The following is a 20,867-nucleotide window of genomic DNA, read 5'->3' as shown; positions in this document are numbered from 1 at the left end:
AGCTGCTGTACCAATGCTTTTGGCAAGTGTTCTGTGCAGGGATAACTCAAAGCTCACTTCACAGTTTGTGTCGTGTGAGTTGTGTGAAGAGTGTTGTGACGAAATAGGGCATCGCTGCTTTGCTACAGCAGCAGCCCCAGGCTTTGGTGCCACTCGGGTTTCCGCAATCTACAGATCGCTTGAACGATACATCCAACTCTTCCTAAGTCGCGTGGCTAACAGACTGACTGACAGCATTCGTGGTTGCAGAAGCATGTGATGTCAAGATGTTGCCCCTGGGATTCTTTGGATTAAACAAGTCGCTGTACAAGCCTCCTCAACATTGCGACTAGTTAGACATAAACACGACTACCTTGTCGCTACTGAAAAGAACCAAGTGCTACCTAGGCCACCGGCCAATTAATCTAGTTGGGCCTGGAGACCAAGAACCCGCAGATCTGGACCTGCTTCTTGCTGTCGAAGCCCAAGACGCGGACCCAGCAGCTGGGGAACTGCGACTTGCACTCCTGGATCTCCCTCAGCACCTGCGAAGAGTCGGTGCACCCGAACATGGGCAGCTTCCACATGGTCCAGTAGCGCCCATCGTAGTAACCCGAGGAACCCGCGCCGGAGAAGTTGGTGCGGCTCACGGATCCAACCTGACCCAACACACCAATGCGCCACACATTAGCAAGACTCTCCGTGTTGTTAACTCACTCTTCTCCGAAACACGAGCTGCCGAGTTTGTGCTGAGGGCATGGGGATAATTTTTATCATGGCAGAGTCAATCTAGGGAAGAGCCCATGCTCGATGATCTATTGTAAAGAATAGACCTTGCACATGGCGGGTAAGTAGAGCATGCACTTACAGTGTCGAATTCGATGCAGGGAATCAGGTTCTGCTGGATCATGTAGTCCACCTGCTTGGCGATCTGGTCATCGGTCAAAGGGGGCAAGTACGAGAAGGTCTCGAACTTGGGCTGCCCGATCGGGTTCCACACCTACACATGTGCCGATTTTCCGATCAAGAGAAAGTTTAGATTACAATCCCTCATCTTTTCCACCCACAAACATTAGAAACAGCACTGTTGTGCAGTTATAACCCCGATTGAGCATACAATCAGAGGTGGAGACCGAAGATAAACACAAGCTCAGGATGAGATTGGTATACCTGCATGCATTGCACGCGGCTGCCATTCTGGACGGAGCTCAACTTCTGGGTCTTGCCAGAGAACAAGGTCGCCGACTTCAGACCAGAGAAGGCCTTCACAGAGGAGGATTCAGAGGGGGCACCCACACAGGACGAGGCTCCACCCAAGGCAACTGGGGCCACAACCGTCGATGCCACTGCAGACGCCATTGCTACGGACTCCCTAAACTTGGAGAGCGCACTGGAGAGCACGAGCGAGAGCCGATGGGCAGGCACTGCGTGCAATGGATATCACTAAGATAACGTCGAGCGGAAACTGAAGTGATTATGTACCGCAAGGGAATGCGGAGACATGGTTCGGAAGCATGCCTCCGGACCATCCTCCTATCTTTCCGATTCCTTCGTGAGCCTTCCTCACCACAATTCAGAATTATCCTGGTCATGTCCCTTTTTTTCTGCTTTTTTGTGGCAGAGAACTCATTGACCAGAAAACGGACTCTCGGAGATGATAAGTCCCACAGTGGATCCCAGTCAGGAAATCAACATAGTTAACGAATTTTTGTCCACGGACTGACCCGCCGTCACTGGAGGCAGCTCACCACAGAGGGAAGTGGTGGAATTGTAGTGTAAACTTTTACTAGATTGTTCAAGTGTGCTGTAGTGTTTATGGTTGTTCATTTGAGTTCCTAAATTTTCTCGTCTTTGTGTAGATTGTTAGAAATCGTGAGAGTGTCCAGTCGTTGTTTTGTTGTGTCTCAGAGAGCTTAGTAACTTCCAATAATTTCAGATTACATGTCGAAATTTATTGTACTCAGTCTGGGGTGCTATTAATCAAATTAAGGTTGGACAGGCGATAACATAAGTGTAGTAAACAATAAATAAAAAACCAGAAAAAGAAAAAAAGAAAAAGAAATAGAAAAAATGTACTTACATGCCATTTCTATAAGAACTTGTTCTTTTTTTCTTTTTTGTTCTATTTTCTTTTTATTTGTTCACAGAGAGCACTAAAACAATGGACTATAATGTGGTGCAATCAATTGTGTGTTTATTTATTTAGAATACTATCTTCAAACTGTAAAATCTAATTTTTTTATTATGGAAATTTTTAGATATTATATAATAAAGCTTACATGCACTTATATTATCACAAGATAAGTTTCAGTAGATAATGGTTAAATAAAAAAACTAATAATAATACACATCTGTAATTATATAATTATTTTAACTCAATTAAATTAGAAGTGTAAAGACAAAGTTACACATACATGGAATATTATTATACATAACTTTCTTGTATTAATATATATATATATATATATATATATACATATAATTAAATAAATATATTCTATAATTTATATAATATCTTTTTTTATCATATATATATATATGATAAATATATCTACTCTAAATATATATATATATTCTAAAAATAAAATAAAGATATATATAAATCATGTATTTTACAGATAATCAGTCCAATTTTAAAAGAAGATATTGTTTAGGATTTAGGATTTAGGATTTGCTTAGGATTTATGATTTAGAGTTTACTTAGGATTTAGGGTTTGCTAAGGATGTAGAATTTGGCCTAGGGTTTGATTGAAGTCTAATAGGATTTCAACTAGGATTAAATTAGGACTTGATTGAGATTTATTTTAGATATATTTGTGATTATTCTAATATTTCTTTTAGATTTTTTAGGATTTCTTTTCAGTTTTATTGTAGATTTCTTTTGAAGTTCTTTAAGATTTCTTATTGTTTGATTTGTAATTTCTTTAAGGTTTCTTTTAAATTTGATTAAAGCATGTTCAGCATTGTTAAGTTTTAATTAAAGTTTATTTAGTATTCTATTAGAATTAGGATTTTGTTGTTGCAATTTTAATTCTATCTTCCACAACTAGGTGCCAAGTACATTCTTGAGAAAGACTACATGTAATACAATATATTTGGTAAATCCAACATATTTGGTAAATCCAACATGAAAAGCTTGAGGTAGAAGGTATTTGGTATTCTTGCATTATTTAAATTATAGAGAAGGAAGGCAAGAGAGTTGAAGGAGGAGCATGGATGATGCTTCAATTGGAGCTACAGGTAGAGATATTAGTAGACAACAAGGTATATATTTTGATTCTAACTCCGTAAGTATGTTTTAGGCTTTTATCTTATTAATGCAACAACAACAAGTTAAAGATTGCAAAGAAAGTATGGCAAATAAAGCATTACAGGCAATCATGGATAAGATTCATTAATTTAAAAAAAAAAAAAAAAAAAAAAAACGTTACAAAGTATTTAAGATGCTAGGTAAAAAAAATGGACTTGAAGCATGATTCAAAAAGGGAGATGGTTCAATTATTTGAACTAACTACTAAATTAAAGATAAGAAATCAAGTAAAGTCCCTTATAGGACATTTTGGAGATTTATGGGAGAAATGTTTTCAAGCATTGAAGAATGAGTTTTCTTGGAAGATAGTAACAAAGTTACAAATAAGTCATTTTTTGAATGGATTAAAAGGCCAAAGAAGGATCTTCTAGCAACAGAGTTATTAAGATAATTTAAAAAGTAATATTCTTATTTATTAAAGAAAAAAATAATTATTAGATCCAAGTAAAATAGAACTTTTTCTTCAAGCAAATGACAAAGAGTTGCAATAGAAGTTGAAAATCTTGCTTGAAGATAAAGAAAAAGATGAAAGATTAACAACAAATTAGAAGAAAGCAAAAGAAGCAGTAGGATTGATTGCAAAAAGAAAAAAGAGAAAAGATAGGATGGATATTCAAAGACCATTATAAGTATCTCAAGTAAAAATGTCCATTATCAATCTTACATCTATGATTCAATCTTCAATGGTTACATCAAAGAAAAAAGAAATGGACATTAATGAAATTATACAAAAGATGAGAGATTTATAAATAAAATTTTCAAAATTTAAAGAAAATGGGCAATCATCAAGAGTATCAATAAAACAAAGGTTAGGATCAATAGAAGGTGTAGTACATAGGTATTGTGGACATACACATGTAAGCCAATAATTACATGTATAAATAAGTAGAAGTAAGTAAAAGTAAGTAAAAGTAAGTTAATTCTATAATATTTGCTATGGAAGCTTCTTAGAAGCTTTATAGATACTTCTTTGACTTTATAGGTGTCTTTAATTGACTTTTTGGATTCGAAACGGTGGTCAAGAAGTTGGCCATGTGCCATACATGTTGTTAGCTTGAAGACCAAGTTAACTATGTAGCCTACACGTAGAAAAACTTGCCTTGTAAGTCAAGGCATGTGTCCTAAAAATTCAACACATATTGGAGGTCCTATAGAATATTGCCACGTAGCCCCTAATTAGATAGTATATATAGAGACAAAAGTGAAGCCTTCTTTACTCTTATCAACTCCTTTCTTGCTTCCAATCTAGTTTCAATGGTCTCTAGTTTTCTTGGCTTTAGGCATTAGCTATTCCGATTTCTTTCTTAATATACATATCAAGTTATTTCTATTTTGTCATCTTCTTTGAGAGAAGTCTCACTTGTTTATTTATTTTTATCATGTTCTTATCCTTGACAGATTGACAAGAGTACACTTACAATATTAGAGCTTTGTCTAATCTTGATTAAGAGTGGATTACTCCTTTCTCTTGATAAGACATAAGCATATTAGAAGTTGCGGATTACCTTCTTCTAAATTGATATTATCCTTAGTATTTTCTTTATTCTCAAGCCCTTTCTTCTATTTTTCTTGAGTGATGTTATACATCTTCTTTTTTTTGAGTGTTATTATGGTAGAACTTGCTGAAATAAAGAATGCAATGGCATAAATCCAAGAGCAATTGAGGAAGTTAATGCTTACGATGCATCAACTCAATTTACCACCACAAGGAGCAATAAGATTGGCAAGAAGTGAAGATATAGAAATGATTGGAGCTGCTTCAACATCTGTATTAAATCATATCCTTTTTCCTATGGAAGAATGCCCTTCCAATGTTAGAGAACTAAGAATTGCCCTACTCGAGAAGTTTGATGGCACCAGATCAAAGTTTAGACGATTTATCAATCAAATATAACTTGTGATTGAACTTCAATCCCAAAGCTATTCAACTCCAGAATCGCAAGTTAGATTCATTGGTATGCTTCTTTCAGGTTCAGAATTATCATGGTTTTCATCTTTTTTTGAATGACGAGATCCAATATTGGATTAACTAGAGGCTTTTTTGGTGGAGTCTTGATCCATGTATGGAGAACATGATGCAATTCGTATTACAACCAATAAGATCCATATTTTGCGACGAGACAATCGATCAGTAACATTGTATGCTTTATAATTTTGACAACTTGTAATTGATATCAAGTGGGATGATGCTGCACTTATTAGCCAATTTTTCTATGGATTACAATATGAGGTAAAAAAATTATTACTCAACTCACTTGATCCTCAAACATTGAATCAAGCAATTGACTTTGTTGTTAAGTGCGACAATTGTCTTTTTTAATTTCGATCTGAGAACCGTATAAGTGGATCTTAATATTACTATAATTCAATGGCACCACCAACATCTCTTCAACACATACATTCGAAAGTAGAGGATATACAAATTAATGTAGTACATTTCAAACTTCTTACTAAGCAAAAAAAGACTCGTCATCATTAGAAAGGATTGTGCTTATATTATGGAGAACCTAAGCACACTACTCAAAATTATCCAAAAAAACAACGCAACCATAAAATGAGGAGTACGGCGATCAAAAAATATAACATGTCAAAAAACAAATTTGTTCAGCTACAATAGGAACCGTGCGGTTGGAACCTTGTATAACACCTAGTGAAGGTCCTATCCTCTACTCAGAACCCTCTCCATGTTTTACGATAAATGTTATTCTAGGACCTAAACATCACAAAACCTCTGCCTTGCTAGATTCAAGAGCCTCAGCATATTTCTTAGATGAAGAATTTGTTAAAAGACATAGCATATTTTTAGTGAAGAAAATTAAACCTGTTCATGTAGAAGTCATAGATAGTCGTTTGTTATCTTCAGGAGATGTTATTCATAAAACCTTTCCTATAGAAATAGTAACTAATGGTCATAGTAGCTTTATAATATTTAATATCATTAAATCTCCTTCTAATCTAGTCATTTTAGGTTTATCATAGCTAGAAAAATATAATCCTAAAATAGATTGAACTTCTCATAGTCTTGAATTTTTTGAAAGCATAATTAAGAGCGTAGTTAATCAAGTAGAAAGTCATAAGTCCAGTATAATTAAATCTATATTTATAGGTGCAAGAGCTTTCTTGCATGCTGCAAAAGAAGGATCACCTTATGTCATTTATATCACACATGTTTCTACTAGTGGAAAGACTTCAAGTGGTATTCCAAATCAATATCAAGATTTTTAAAATGTATTTGAGAAGAAGAATGCGGATACTCTTCTAGAACATCGTTCCTATGATTGCTTAATTGACCTTCAAGAATGAGTACAACTGTCATTTGGACCAATCTACAATTTATCTCAAAATGAATTAGCTGAATTCAAGGAGTATATTGAAGAGAATTTGGCCAAGAACTTTAAATGCCATTCCAAATCTCCAGTAGGAGCTTCAATTTTATTTGTGAAGAAAAAAGACGACTCATTGTAGATGTGTGTCGATTATCAAGGACTCAACAAAATCACTATAAAATACAAGTACCTCCCTACCTTTAATATTTGGACTCTTTAATCAGTTGAATAATACTAAGATCTATACAAAAATAAATCTACGAGGAGCATACAATCTGGTACGCATCAAAGAAAGAGATGAATGGAAGACAATGTTACGAACAAGGTATGGATATTTTGAATACAACATCATGCCTTTTGGACTTACAAATGCACCAGCAGCATTTCAACATCTAATGAATGATGTCTTTTGAGAGTTTTTAGATGTTTTTATTGTCTGTTACCTAGAAGACATCATGATCTATTCTAAGAACATAAAAGAATATGAAATTTATGTTCGTTATATATTACAAAAATTAAGAGATAGGGGACTCTATGCCAAGATAGAAAAGTGAGTATTTCACACTACTCAAGTTGACTTCTTAGGATATATCATTTCAAATGATGGACTTATGATGGATCCTAAGAAAGTTCAAACTATTATGGATTGGAAGATCCCAAAAACGATAAGAGATATCCAATACTTTTTGGGATTTGCCAAGTACTATTGGATCTTCATCAAAGTCTTCTCTCAAGTTGTAGCTCTACTTTCACGTTTAACTTGTAAAGACAAACTTCAATGGAATCAAGAAGCGGAAGTAGCATTTGAAGCTTTGAAGACAACCTTTTTTTCTGCACCAATCTTGTATCGTGTTGATTTTTCTAAGCCATTTTTTATGGAAACAGACATATCAGACTTTATTTTGGATGTTGTATTGTCAGAAATGGGGACATATGATAAACTTCATCCAATAGTTTTTCATTCCAAAAAAAATTTAATAGCTGAGATCAACTACGAGATCCACGACAAAGAACTTTTTACAATCATGGATTCATTTCAAGAATGGCACCATTATTTAGAAGGTGCTTCTAGCTGAGTCACAATGTATACGGATCACAAGAACCTTAAATATTTTATATCAGCATGTGTTTTGAATTGTTGCCAAGCCAGTTCGAGTATATCTTTGTCAAGATTCGAATTCAAGATTACTTATCAACGAAGAAAATAACAAGGCTTGTCGGATGCACTCTCTAGATGATCTTCTCTTGCACCAAAAGAAGGAGATGCTGCTTTCAAACAACAACAAATAATTCTCTTGAAGCTAGAATATCTTCATCTTTGAGCAATAAAATCAATACTAATTATTGATTCAACTTTCATTAAGCAAGTTTAGTCAAGTATGTCTTCTGATCCTCTCATTTATGATATTAAAGAAAATCCACAAAGTCTCATGATACTTCCAAGTTTGAATTCAAGAAGAATCTATTATATTTTGAGGGATGCCTATATGTTCCAGAAGGTGAAGCTCGATTACGTTTTCTTCAAGCTCGTCATGACTTTTCAGCAACAGGACATTTTCAGTACAATAAAACTTTAGAACTAATATTCAAGGACTTTTGGTGGCTCCAAATGTGGAAAACAATCAAAGATTTTGTACAATCTTGTGATGTTTGCTTGAAATCAAAAACTCCTTGTCATTGACCTTATGTACTTCTTCAGCCATTACTCATTTCAAAACAACCATGGTCTTCTGTTTCTATAGGTTTCATTACGGATCTTCCAATTTCAGGTTCTTATGATTCTATATTTGTAATAGTAGATCGTTTTATCAAGATAACACATTTTGTATCATATACAAAATCTACAACAAGTGAAGAAACAGCTAAGCTCTTTCTTGACAATATCTATTGCTATTATAGATTATCCAAGGATATTATATCAAATAGAAGAACTCAATTTGTATCAAGTTTTTGGCAGACTCTTTTTAAGATTCTAAAAGTAGATATAAAACTATCTTCCGCATTCCATGATCAAACTGATGGACAAACGGAGCATGTTAATCAAGTTTTGGAGCAGTATATAAGATGTACCATTAACTACCAACAAGATGATTAGACAACTCTTTTGCCATTGGCAGAGTTTGTTTACAATAACACGATATATTCTTCTACAAAACAAACACCTTTTTTTTCCAATTATGGTTATCATCCACGACTTGATACTTTTGACTTTTCAAAAGTTGATAATCTTACTACAAAATATTTGGCAATTCATTTGTTAGAGCTACATGCAACGATGAAGATATAGTTAAAAGAAGCTCAAGAACAATAAAAGGTCAATGTGGATGTCTATCAAAAGAAACAACCACCATTCCACATGGGTGATAAGGTATGGTTACTTTGTTGCAATATCAAGACCACTTGTTCTTATGATAAGTTGGATTATCGAAAGCTTGGACCATTTTCTATTTCTGCACAAATTAATCTAATTGCATATTGTTTACATATACCGAAGTCAATGAAAATCCATCTAATATTTCACATGTCTCTTCTTAAACCATACAAGATAGTAGATATATCAAGAAGAAGATAAGCTCCACCTCCTCCTATAGAAGTGGACAATAATAAAGAGTTTGAAGAAGAAGAAGTGTTAAATTCAAGGCGGCGCTGAAATAAATTAGAATATCTTGTCAATTAGTGCGGTGTCGTATTATATGCTTTCCTACTCGAGAGCGCATTGAGCGTCTGGCTATAGAAGGTAGTATGGAGATTTATTAATATTCAAGCAGTCTATCGGTTTTTGATTATTGGAATATAAATGACTGCAAGAATATATCGTAAATCTATATGGATGTCCTTCGACTGCTCGCCGAAATTTTTTTTGCCCTAGCCAGTAAGTCTCTAGGCATTACAGAGAACCCCGAACAACCCAATCTACTAATCTCCGATATCGCTTTATACTCACGACCTTGTATCCATTGATTGTCTTGTTAGATTAATCCAAAAATTTTCATTCACTCCGCATACTCAATCCTATAGACATCCTTTTAATTCTTCAATCACAGACGTAACTTCGATTTCATAAAACAGTTATGCTTCAAGAGTAATCACACCCACTTCATTAAAACCTCAATTCACCAGTACAACACTGACTTTCAGCAACGATTGCCTCAGTCTTTCCAAAACCCTATGAAGGAAAAAAAAAAGAAAAAACCCCAATTCTCTGTCTTTTTTCTCCCGAAGCATGAAGCTAGCTCTTCTCCCTTAAAACCCTAATTCTCCCCCACTCAAACCCTTGCCTTTAAATTTCTTCAATCTTTCGTCTTGGATCCAAAATTGGTTCTCGTCGTCAGAGCTTTCTCCTCCATTTTTTGCCTTTTAAAAGGTTCTTTTTTCAGAAACAATGTTCCCTGAAACGTCACAGAGAACAGGACAGCCTGAAATAGAATCAAAACCCTCGTAATCGGAACCACATTGAGTCACTCGACCAAATCAGGTCTCATATTGGCTAAGAGGCCCGTAGTAAGACCTAGATGTTTTCGTAATTGGGTCAAATTGGTCCTTCACGTCAGGCTTGCTCAGTCATCGATTTAGTCCTTTCAATTCTGTTGACTCCTACCATTGGACTCGAACAGAGCATTTCGTTATTGGTAAGTATGTCTTGACCGACTATGATGGGGTGTCTGAACTAGTCCCTCAATATTGGCACTGGAATCGGTTGTTGCTCCCAATATTCGAGATAACTGAATATTAATAAAAGTCTCTTTTCTTTATATTTTTGCAGTATACTCAAGTTACAACACGACATCCACCCTCTGAATCTGTGCATCCTTCGATATGCACCAATTTACCCAATTGCTATTTGATTTATAATATATTCTCTACATCTTTGTCTAGTTCGTCTTTATCACCTTCATTATCCAAATCACTTTCATCTTCTTGCTGCGGAATCTCTATACCTTCATTAAGGTCTTCCATATTCATCTCCGTGTGTCTTCGTTTAAATATTTTTACTCGCTTCCCTGCAATTGGTATTTTCAATTTGTACCATTTAACTCCCATTGTCATGTTGTAACACGAGTATACTATGAAAATATAAAGAAAGAGGACTTTTATTAATATTCAGTTACCTCAAATATTGTGAGCAATGACCAAATCCAGTACAAATACTGAGAGGCCAAGGTCAGTCACCCCATTACAGTCAGCCGGGGCATACTGAAATGCTCCGTTCGATTCCAATAATGGGAGTCAGCAAAAAGGGAAAGGACTAATTCAACGACGGGTAAGCCTAGTTCGAAGAGCCAATTGGATCCAATTTCAAGACATCCAATCCAGGTCCTCTTACCCAATATGAGACCTGACTTGATCGGGCAACCCAATGCGGTTTTACTACGGGAACATCCAGGTCTTACAACGGGCATCTTAGCCAATATGAAACCTGAATTGGTCGGACGACTCAATGTAGTCCCGATTACGAGGATTTCGATTCCGTTTCAGGTTGTTCCATCCTTTCTGCCGTTCCGGGAAGGTCCTTTCGGTAAAAAGATCTCTTAAAGATAAAAATGGAGGAGAAGCTCTGACGGCGGAGCCAATTCCAGATCCAAGATGGACGATTGAAGAAATTCAGAGGCTAGGATTTGAAAGAAGGGAGAATTAGAGTTAAAGAGGACGATAGGTTAAGAAATGAATGGAAAGAATAGGGTTTTTTGAGAAGAATCAAGGAGAGAGCTTCATGCTTCGGGGCAGAGAAAAAAGACAGAGAATTGGGTTTTTTTTCTTCATAGGATTTTGCAAAGACTGAGGCAATCGTTGCTCAAGTCAGTGTTGTACTACTGAATCGGGATTTTAATAAAGTGGGTATGATTACTCTTGACTATTTTGTGAAATCAAGTTACGTTTGTGATGAAGAATTAAAAAGGTGTCTATAGGATTGAGTATGCGGAGTGAATGAAATTTATTGAGTTAATCTAACGAGACAGTTACTGGATACAAGGTCGTGAATATAAAGCGGTATCAAAGATTAGCAGTTTGAGTTGTTCGAGGTTCATTGTAACGTCAAGAGACCTACCACCCAAGGCAAAAAGGATTTTGGTGAGTAGTCAAAGGGCATCCGTATAGATTTACGGTATATTCTTGTAGTTGTTTATATTCTAATAGTCAAAAACCGATAGACTGCTTGAATACTAGCGAAACACCATACTACCTCCTATAGCCAGACGCCCGGTACGTTCTCAAGCAAGATAGCACGTAATATGACATAAGTGGTGAACTCAACGTAAAAGCTTGAGATAGAAGGTATTGGATTTCGTTTGATTTTATTTTTATTTTTACGGAGAACAAAAATAAAAAATTTGAAGGATCTTTGGAAGGAGTTTCTGGTAGGGGTTCTTTTAAAGGACAAGGTATGCACATGGATCCGTCTATTGCTAGTATGTTTCAAGCCTTCTCATTATCAATGTAGCAACAGCAAAGCAATGATCGAAAAGAAGCTTTGGCAACCAAAGCATTGTAAGCAATGGTCAATAAAATTGATCAATTTGATGGAAGGAATATTTCAAGGTATTTAAGATGTTATGTTCATGAAATGGAATTAAATCGGGTTTTTGAGAAGAAAATGGTTGAATTATTTGGACTTGCCATGATACCGGAGATAAGAGACCATATTACATCGATTACGGATCATTATGGGAATTCATGGGAGGTTTTTTCACATGCATTGAAAGACAAATATTTCTTGGAAGATGCTGATCGTATTATTAAGAAGCTGTTTCTGGAATGGATTGAACGACCTAATAAGAATTTGGAAGCAACAGAGCTACTAAGGAAATTTGAGAGGCAATACTCTCAATTATCGAAGGTAGAAAAATTGACATTGGAGCCGAACAAAGTTGATCTATTTCTTCAAGCTGCTGATCAAGAATTGTAAGAAAAATTGGAACTCCTTCTTGAAGACAAAGAGGAAGATGAAGGATTGACAATAAAGTGGAAGAATGTTGAAGATGCGGTGGGGTTGCTTGCAAAAAGAGAAAAGAGGAAGGATAGGAGAAATATTCCAAAAACAGTACAAGCACCCAAAGCTCCAGTACGTACAACACCACCAACAATGCCTATAGTTCAACCTTCGACATCCTTATCAAAGAAAGCAGATATGGAGATGGAAGAAATTACACGAGAAATACGAGATCTTCAAATCAAATTGGCAAGACTTGAAGAGAATACTTTTACAAATAATTTGAAGAATGTTTCGAAACAAGGATATGTACAAAGATGCATTTAGTGTGATAATGCTTCACACACTAGAAAAGATTGCAATGAATTTAATAATATGATATGGCAAGGAATTATTTGCTGGAAAGATGGGAAGATAGCATTAAAAGATAGGAAGGATCTTCTTCAAACCAATTTTGGCAAAGGAGGAATGAGAGCATTGGTTCAAGATTACTTAAAAGAGCATGAAACAGCAACACGAGAAAGTGCAAGTTATGGTGCTAGAGTAGATGATGACCTTGGTGGAAGAACGGAAACTAGTGAGTTTTGGGCTTCTTCCATTTCTACAATGTAAGAAGGGAAATTACCTCGAGAAGCATTATTGTGGACTGCAGCTACAATACGAGGTGCAATAGGTTGGGAGGATCCTGTTGAGTCTCTTTCAATTCATGCATATATTGCTAAGAGCCAACATAAAGCTTTGATGGAAGAAAAGAGACGAGGAAATTTTGATGATACGAGAGAAGGAAATTCTTCTAAGAAGCAAACTCGAGGAGACAAGGCTCGGGAGGCAACTTCACAAGAATTGCCTGTAAAAGATACCTCAGCATCATTGGAAGAAAAAACAAGGGAGACAAAAGATAAGGGAAAATCAATTGCTTATAAGCTACTTTCTGACATTGAAGCGGCAACAAATTTGAAAGGGGTGTTGGAAGAACGTATATTAAATGCTAAGGTGGAATTCACATTGAAAGAAGTCTTGGGAATTGCAAAGAAGGAGTTTCATGATGTTATCATTGATAGTATTAATCGAAAGAGGCAATTAATGGGTGAAACTGGAATGAGTCATGCTATTGATACAAGAATATATAAAGATGAAGAAGAGGTTGATATTGGTTACAAGCAACCAACAAATGAAAAGAATGGATATAATCAACGAGTACGTTTCGAAGATTATAGTGATAAGAAAATGGAAACTTTGAGCCATTATACTCGAAAGCATTGGACAAGGGCAACTACTGAGGTATTAGTGAAAGTAGGAGATATAGAAGAACCAATTGTTGCTTTAGTCGACCATGGTTCTGAAATAAATCTCATGTCTAAAGATCTTTATAAGAAGCAAAAATGGCCAATTAATATGGAACATGGATGGACAATACGAGCAGCTAATAACACATGGGGCGAATTATATGGAACTTGTCCAGATGTCAAAATTTGGATTGGAGATGTTGCGATGGAGCAACATTTCTTTGTTCAAGATACAATGTCTTATCCATTGATTTTAGGACAACCTTATATTACGGCAACACGGATGGAAACAAAAGTACTTGACGATGGTTCTGCTTATGCAAGGGTATGTAGCAAAGATGGGAGGAAAGTTGTACAATTTCTAATTGTACCTCTTAACCATGAACAGAATCGAGATAGATTGAGAGAGAAACCATTGCCAAAGATTGTTGAAGGATTTAAGGATTTTGGAGAGGTACTACTGTAAAGCGAGATTATGGAGGTACAAAAGAGGAGGTACTCTCATGAGATGAAGGTACCTTTGATGCGAGTTTTATTGGTATTTTGGAGAATGGAAATATTATGTATAAGAAAGTTAATGATTTTAAAAGGAAAGAAAGAAAAAGATTATATAAAATTGAAGGAGAATTACGCAAGTTAGGTACATTGCAAGATGATGAGAGGATTTTAGGTGTTTATGAAGAAAATGGACTGGAAGATTCATTGGAATTGATTACATCTATTGGGTTAGGGGATAATGATAAGATTGTTGAGATTCATTCAAGAGAGGTTTATACCATACTTGAATCTTTTCAAGCACCAGAAGTCACTGTAGAGACGAGATATAAAATGGCAGATAAGAAGGTAAAGCCTGTTGTCGGACCATTACTAGAAGATTCTAAAGAACAAACGGGAGAAGCATCAAAAGAAGCAAGTTTAAGAGATCCAATGAGTATTGGACATCAGTTTACTAAAGAGGCTTTTGAAGAATTGAAGATTGGTTCTGATGGTTCTTTATTGCCAGAGGAAATTACTTGCTTCAAAAAGATGTTGGCTAAACAAGGTAGATCGTTTGCCTTCGAATCTCATGAAATTGGGTGTGTGGATCCAAATATTATAACACCTATAGTTATCTTCATTGTACTGCATGTACTTTAGAATCTAAGACCGATTCCAGTACCGAGGGCACATTTACCTAAATTAGTGGAACTATTAAAAGAAAAGATGAAGGTAAAAATATTGGAACCGTCATTTGCACCGTATTCTAGTCGATGGTTTACGGTACCTAAGAAGAATGGATCACTACGGTTTATTCAAGATATGCAACCGGTGAATGCAGTAATTGTCAGGAATGCAGAAATTGGACCTATTGTAGATGAATTTGCTGAGGCGTTTGTTGGAAGGGTGATCTATTCAATGGGTGACTTGTATTCAGGTTATGATCAATTTCAACTTGCCGAAGGAAGTAGAGATATGACGACAATGAGGACACCACTTGAATTGGTTAGAATGTGCACTCTTCCTCAAGGCGCGACCAACTCAGTTGCGCATATGATGAATGGGATGAATAAGTTATTGAGAGATTTTATTCCGGAGAAGACTATGCCTTTTCTGGATGATGTTCCTATAAAAGGGTAGAGAGAAGGAGACAAGGATGAAACTTTAGATAAGAGGGGGTGTCGCAAATATGTTGTTGATCATATACAAGATTGTGAAAAGATTTTAACTCGGCTTGGAGAAGTTCATCTTACATTATCGGGTATGAAGTCCGTATTTGGAGTACGAGAGGTTGTGATTGTTGGACATTTATGTGGATCTTACGGAAGAAAACCAGATCCGACTAAAGTTGATGCAATTGGAAGGATGAAAGAGGATTGTGATTCTTTAACAGAGGTTTGCAGGTTTTTAGGTGCATGTGTATTTTATCGAATCTGGATCCCTCGTTTTGCTCACATAGCGGACCCATTATATGAACTGTTATGCAAGGGCTACTGTTTTAAATGGAAAGAAAGGCATATTCAGGCAATGCAAAGATTGAAGAAATTATTGATGTCACCTCCAATATTGAGGAAGGTTGATTATAAGTGCAATAGACTAGTGATTCTTACTGTGGACGCTAGTCCAATTGCCATTGGATGGACTGTGGGTCAAGATGATTCAAGTGGGAATAGATTTGCAGTTCGATTTGGAGCTAAAGTTTTAAGTATTCGTCAGCGTGTATACTCGCAAGTCAAAAGAAAACTTTGGGGAGTTGTTTCGGCTATGAAAGCTGAAAAGGAATATTTGATTGGGGCAGTAGTAGTAATTGAAATAGATTGCTTGCCATTGCTTGGAATGATTACTAACTGTTCAATGCCAGATATTGTAATGTTGAGATGGATTGCTTATATTAAGTCACTAAATTTAGAATTTAAGCATGTTACTGGGAAGGACAATTTAGTAGTAGACATGCTATCTCGAGCAAGATATGAGAGGGAGGACAAAATGGTTGAAGACATTGATGACGTCGGATTGAAATTCTATTCAATATCAAATCTCAACAGAGAAGATAAGCTATTTCTTGAAGAATCTTATGAAGGAGAATTATTGGATATTGGTCATTACTTGAATACCTTGACTAAGCAGGGAAATTGGTCTACAAAAAAATTCAAACAAATAAGAAAAAAATCATATGGATTTTTGCTTCGAGATGGATTCTTATGGAAGAGACCAAAGAAAGGAATTGGAATACTACAACGAGTGATAGGCAAAAAGGAAGAAAAACTAAAATTATTAAAGAAGTTCCATGATAGTTTATGGGCAAGGCATAGAGGAATCTGGGCTACTTTTGCTAAACTCAAGGAACGATATTGGTCAAAAAATATGTATCGAGATGTGCTTTTATTTGTAGAGTCATGTGAAATCTGTCAATTGTATTCTAATATCCGACATCGAGATGGTCTTCATCCTACGTATCCTCTGGCTATTCATTTTAAATGGGTTGTTGATTTGGTTATCATGCCAGTTGGGTTATGGCAGATGAGATATTTAGTTTTAGTTCGTGAAGATTTATCAAATCAAGTAGAAGGAAGAGCATTGAGGACAAAATCTATAGAGGGAATTTGTAGGTTTTTTCTTGAAGATGTCATTTGCCGCTACGGATGCGTAGGAAAAATCACTGCAGATCATGGAGAACTAAATGCACAAGAAGCTCGTAAGTTCTTTGAAAGATATGGAGTTAAACTATCACTGACTACTACTTATAATCCAGAAGGGAATGCAAAAAGCGAACGTGGTCACCCATCGATTGTGAAAGCATTAGTTAAAGTTTGTAATGGAAAAGTTAGAGAGTAGCCACGGCTTTTGTCATTTGCATTATGGGCTGATCGAACAACACATAGTTCGGTGACATGATATATGCCAGTAGAACTTATGACAGGTTGAAAACCAATTATGCCGATTGAAGAAAGGGTACTTATTTGGAGGATGCTACCATGGGAAGATGGATTGACAAGAGAAGAACTTTTGACTATTAGGATTCGACAATTGGAGCAAAGAGCGAAAGATGTGCAAATAGCATTGGAAAGGTTAAAAAGAGCAAGGTTATAAATCAAGGTGCGATTTGATAAGCAACATCGATTGAGACCTAAAGCAATCGAGGAAGGTGACTGGGTACTTGTTTATGATAATAGTCTGGATAATCAACATAGTACTTTGCGGAAATTTTTAAAACGTTGGTTTGGACTATATGTAGTAACAACTGTTCATGATAATGCGACTTATTCATTATGGTGTCATATTACGTGCTTTCCTACTCAAGAACGCACCGGACGTCTAGGTATAGAAGGTAGTATGGAGATTCGCTAATATTCAAGCTGTCTATCAGTTTTTGACTATTGGAATATAAACAACTACAAGAATATACCGTAAATCTATACGGATGTCCTTTGACTACTTGCCGAAATCCTTTTTGCCCTAGCTGGTAGGTCTCTTGACGTTACATAGAACCCGAATAACCCGAACTACTAATCTTTCATAACGCTTATACTCACGATCTTGTATCCACTGACTGTCTTGTTAGATTAATCCAATAAATTTCATTCACTTCGCATACTCAATCCTATAGACACCCTTTTAATTCTTCATCACAAACGTAACTCGATTTCACAAAACAGTCAAGAGTAATCATACCCACTTCATTAAAATCCCGATTCACCAATACAACACTGACTTCAGCAACGATTGCCTAAGTCTTCCCAAAATCCTATGAAGAAAGAAAACCAATTCTCTCTCTATTTTCTCCGTCCCGTAGCATGAAGCTCCCTCCCTGATCCTTCTCAAAAAACCCTATTCTCCCCCCTCATTTCTTAACCTATCCTCCCCTTTAATCCTTATTCTCCCATCTTTCAAACCTTAGTCTCGAAATTTCTTCAATCTTCCGTTTTGGATTCAGACATGGCTCCGCCGTCAGAGCTTCTTCCCTGTTTTTACCTTTAAGAGATCCTTTTACCGAAAGGACGTTCTCGGAATGGCACAAAAGATGGAACAGCCTGAAACGGAATCGAAACCTTCGTAATTAGGACCACCTTGAGTCGCTCGACCAATTCAGGTCTTATATTGGCTAAGATGTCCATAGTAAAACCTGGATGTTTTCATAGTTAGACCGCATTGGGTTGCGTGACCAAGTCAGGTCTCATATTGGATAAGAGGACCTGGATTGGATGTCTTGAAATTCGATCCAATTGGCTCTTCCAATCAGGCTCACTCGTCGTGTGAATTGGTCCTTCCCTTTTCTGCTGACTCCCGTTATTGGAATCGAATGGAGTATTTCAGTATGCTCCGACTAACTGTTACGCGGTAACTGACCCTGGCCTCTCAATATTTACACTAGAATTGGTCGCTGCTCCCAATATTCGAGGTAACTCAACATTAATAAAAGTCCTCTTTCTTTCTATTTTCACGGAATACTCGTATTACAATACGACATCCACCCCCTCTAAACCTGTACATCATCTGGTATGCACTAATTTTCCCAATTGTTGTTTGATTAAGAATATATTCTCTACGTCTTTGTCCAGTTCGTCTTCGTCACCTTCATTATCCAAATCACTTTCAATCTCTTGCTGCGAAATCTCTATACCTTCATTAAGGTCTTCCATATTCACCTCTGCCCATCTTCGTTTAAATATTTTTACTTCCTTTTGTGTAATTGGTATTTTCAATTTTGTACCATCTAATTCCCCTAATAAGTAAGTCGCATTATCATGAACAGTTGTTACTACATATAGTCCAAACCAACGTTTTAAAAATTTTCGCAAAGTACTATGTTGATTATCCAGACTATTATCATAAACAAGTACCCAGTCACCTTCCTCGATTGCTTTAGGTCTCAATCGATGTTGCTTATCAAATCGCACCTTGATTTATAACCTTGCTCTTTTTAACCTTTCCAATGCTATTTGCACATCTTTCGCTCTTTGCTCCAATTGTCGAATCCTAATAGTCAAAAGTTCTTCTCTTGTCAATCCATCTTCCCATGGTAGCATCCTCCAAATAAGTACCCTTTCTTCAATCGGCATAATTGGTTTTCAACCTGTCATAAGTTCTACTGGCATATATCATGTCACCGAACTATGTGTTGTTCGATCAGCCCATAATGCAAATGACAAAAGCCGTGGCTACTCTCTAACTTTTCCATTACAAACTTTAACTAATGCTTTCACAATCGATGGGTGACCACGTTCGCTTTTTGCATTCCCTTCTGGATTATAAGTAGTAGTCAGTGATAGTTTAACTCCATATCTTTCAAAGAACTTACGAGCTTCTTGTGCATTTAGTTCTCCATGATCTGCAGTGATTTTTCCTACGCATCCGTAGCGGCAAATGACATCTTCAAGAAAAAACCTACAAATTCCCTCTATAGATTTTGTCCTCAATGCTCTTCCTTCTACTTGATTTGATAAATCTTCACGAACTAAAACTAAATATCTCATCTGCCATAACCCAACTGGCATGATAACCAAATCAACAACCCATTTAAAATGAATAGCCAGAGGATACGTAGGATGAAGACCATCTCGATGTCGGATATTAGAATACAATTGACAGATTTCACATGACTCTACAAATAAAAGCACATCTCGATACATATTTTTTGACCAATATCGTTCCTTGAGTTTAGCAAAAGTAGCCCAGATTCCTCTATGCCTTGCCCATAAACTATCATGGAACTTCTTTAATAATTTTAGTTTTTCTTCCTTTTTGCCTATCACTCGTTGTAGTATTCCAATTCCTTTCTTTGGTCTCTTCCATAAGAATCCATCTCGAAGCAAAAATCCATATGATTTTTTTCTTATTTGTTTGAATTTTTTTGTAGACCAATTTCCCTGCTTAGTCAAGGTATTCAAGTAATGACCAATATCCAATAATTCTCCTTCATAAGATTCTTCAAGAAATAGCTTATCTTCTCTGTTGAGATTTGATATTGAATAGAATTTCAATCCGACGTCATCAATGTCTTCAACCATTTTGTCCTCCCTCTCATATCTTGCTCGAGATAGCATGTCTACTACTAAATTGTCCTTCCCAGTAACATGCTTAAATTCTAAATTTAGTGACTTAATATAAGCAATCCATCTCAACATTACAATATCTGGCATTGAACAGTTAGTAATCATTCCAAGCAATGGCAAGCAATCTATTTCAATTACTACTACTGCCCCAATCAAATATTCCTTTTCAGCTTTCATAGCCGAAACAACTCCCCAAAGTTTTCTTTTGACTTGCGAGTATACACGCTGACGAATACTTAAAACTTTAGCTCCAAATCGAACTGCAAATCTATTCCCACTTGAATCATCTTGACCCACAGTCCATCCAATGGCAATTGGACTAGCGTCCACAGTAAGAATCACTAGTCTATTGCACTTATAATCAACCTTCCTCAATATTGGAGGTGACATCAATAATTTCTTCAATCTTTGCATTGCCTGAATATGCCTTTCTTTCCATTTAAAACAGTAGCCCTTGCATAACAGTTCATATAATGGGTCCGCTATGTGAGCAAAACGAGGGATCCA

General features: G+C 36.1%; 1 protein-coding gene across 1 annotated transcript; it reads right to left on the bottom strand.

Annotated features, from left to right (window-relative positions):
- Positions 1-256: 256 nt before the first annotated feature.
- Positions 257-1,416, bottom strand: LOC112280512 (ribulose bisphosphate carboxylase small subunit, chloroplastic-like). Its single transcript, XM_090248727.1, has 3 exons — positions 1,150-1,416; positions 848-979; positions 257-638 (listed from the first exon to the last, which is right to left on the bottom strand). Exons 1-3 carry the CDS (start codon positions 1,336-1,338, stop codon positions 405-407), a joined length of 555 nt encoding a protein of 184 aa, XP_090104853.1. The 5' UTR covers positions 1,339-1,416; the 3' UTR covers positions 257-404.
- Positions 1,417-20,867: the final 19,451 nt, after the last annotated feature.

The sequence above is a fragment of the Physcomitrium patens genome, chromosome 3, assembly GCF_059467195.1.
Source record: "Physcomitrium patens ecotype Gransden chromosome 3, ASM5946719v1, whole genome shotgun sequence".
Lineage (NCBI taxonomy): Eukaryota > Viridiplantae > Streptophyta > Bryopsida > Funariales > Funariaceae > Physcomitrium > Physcomitrium patens.
The sequence above is the reverse complement of the archived record's forward strand: the minus strand, read 5'-3'. Positions and strand labels throughout refer to the sequence as shown.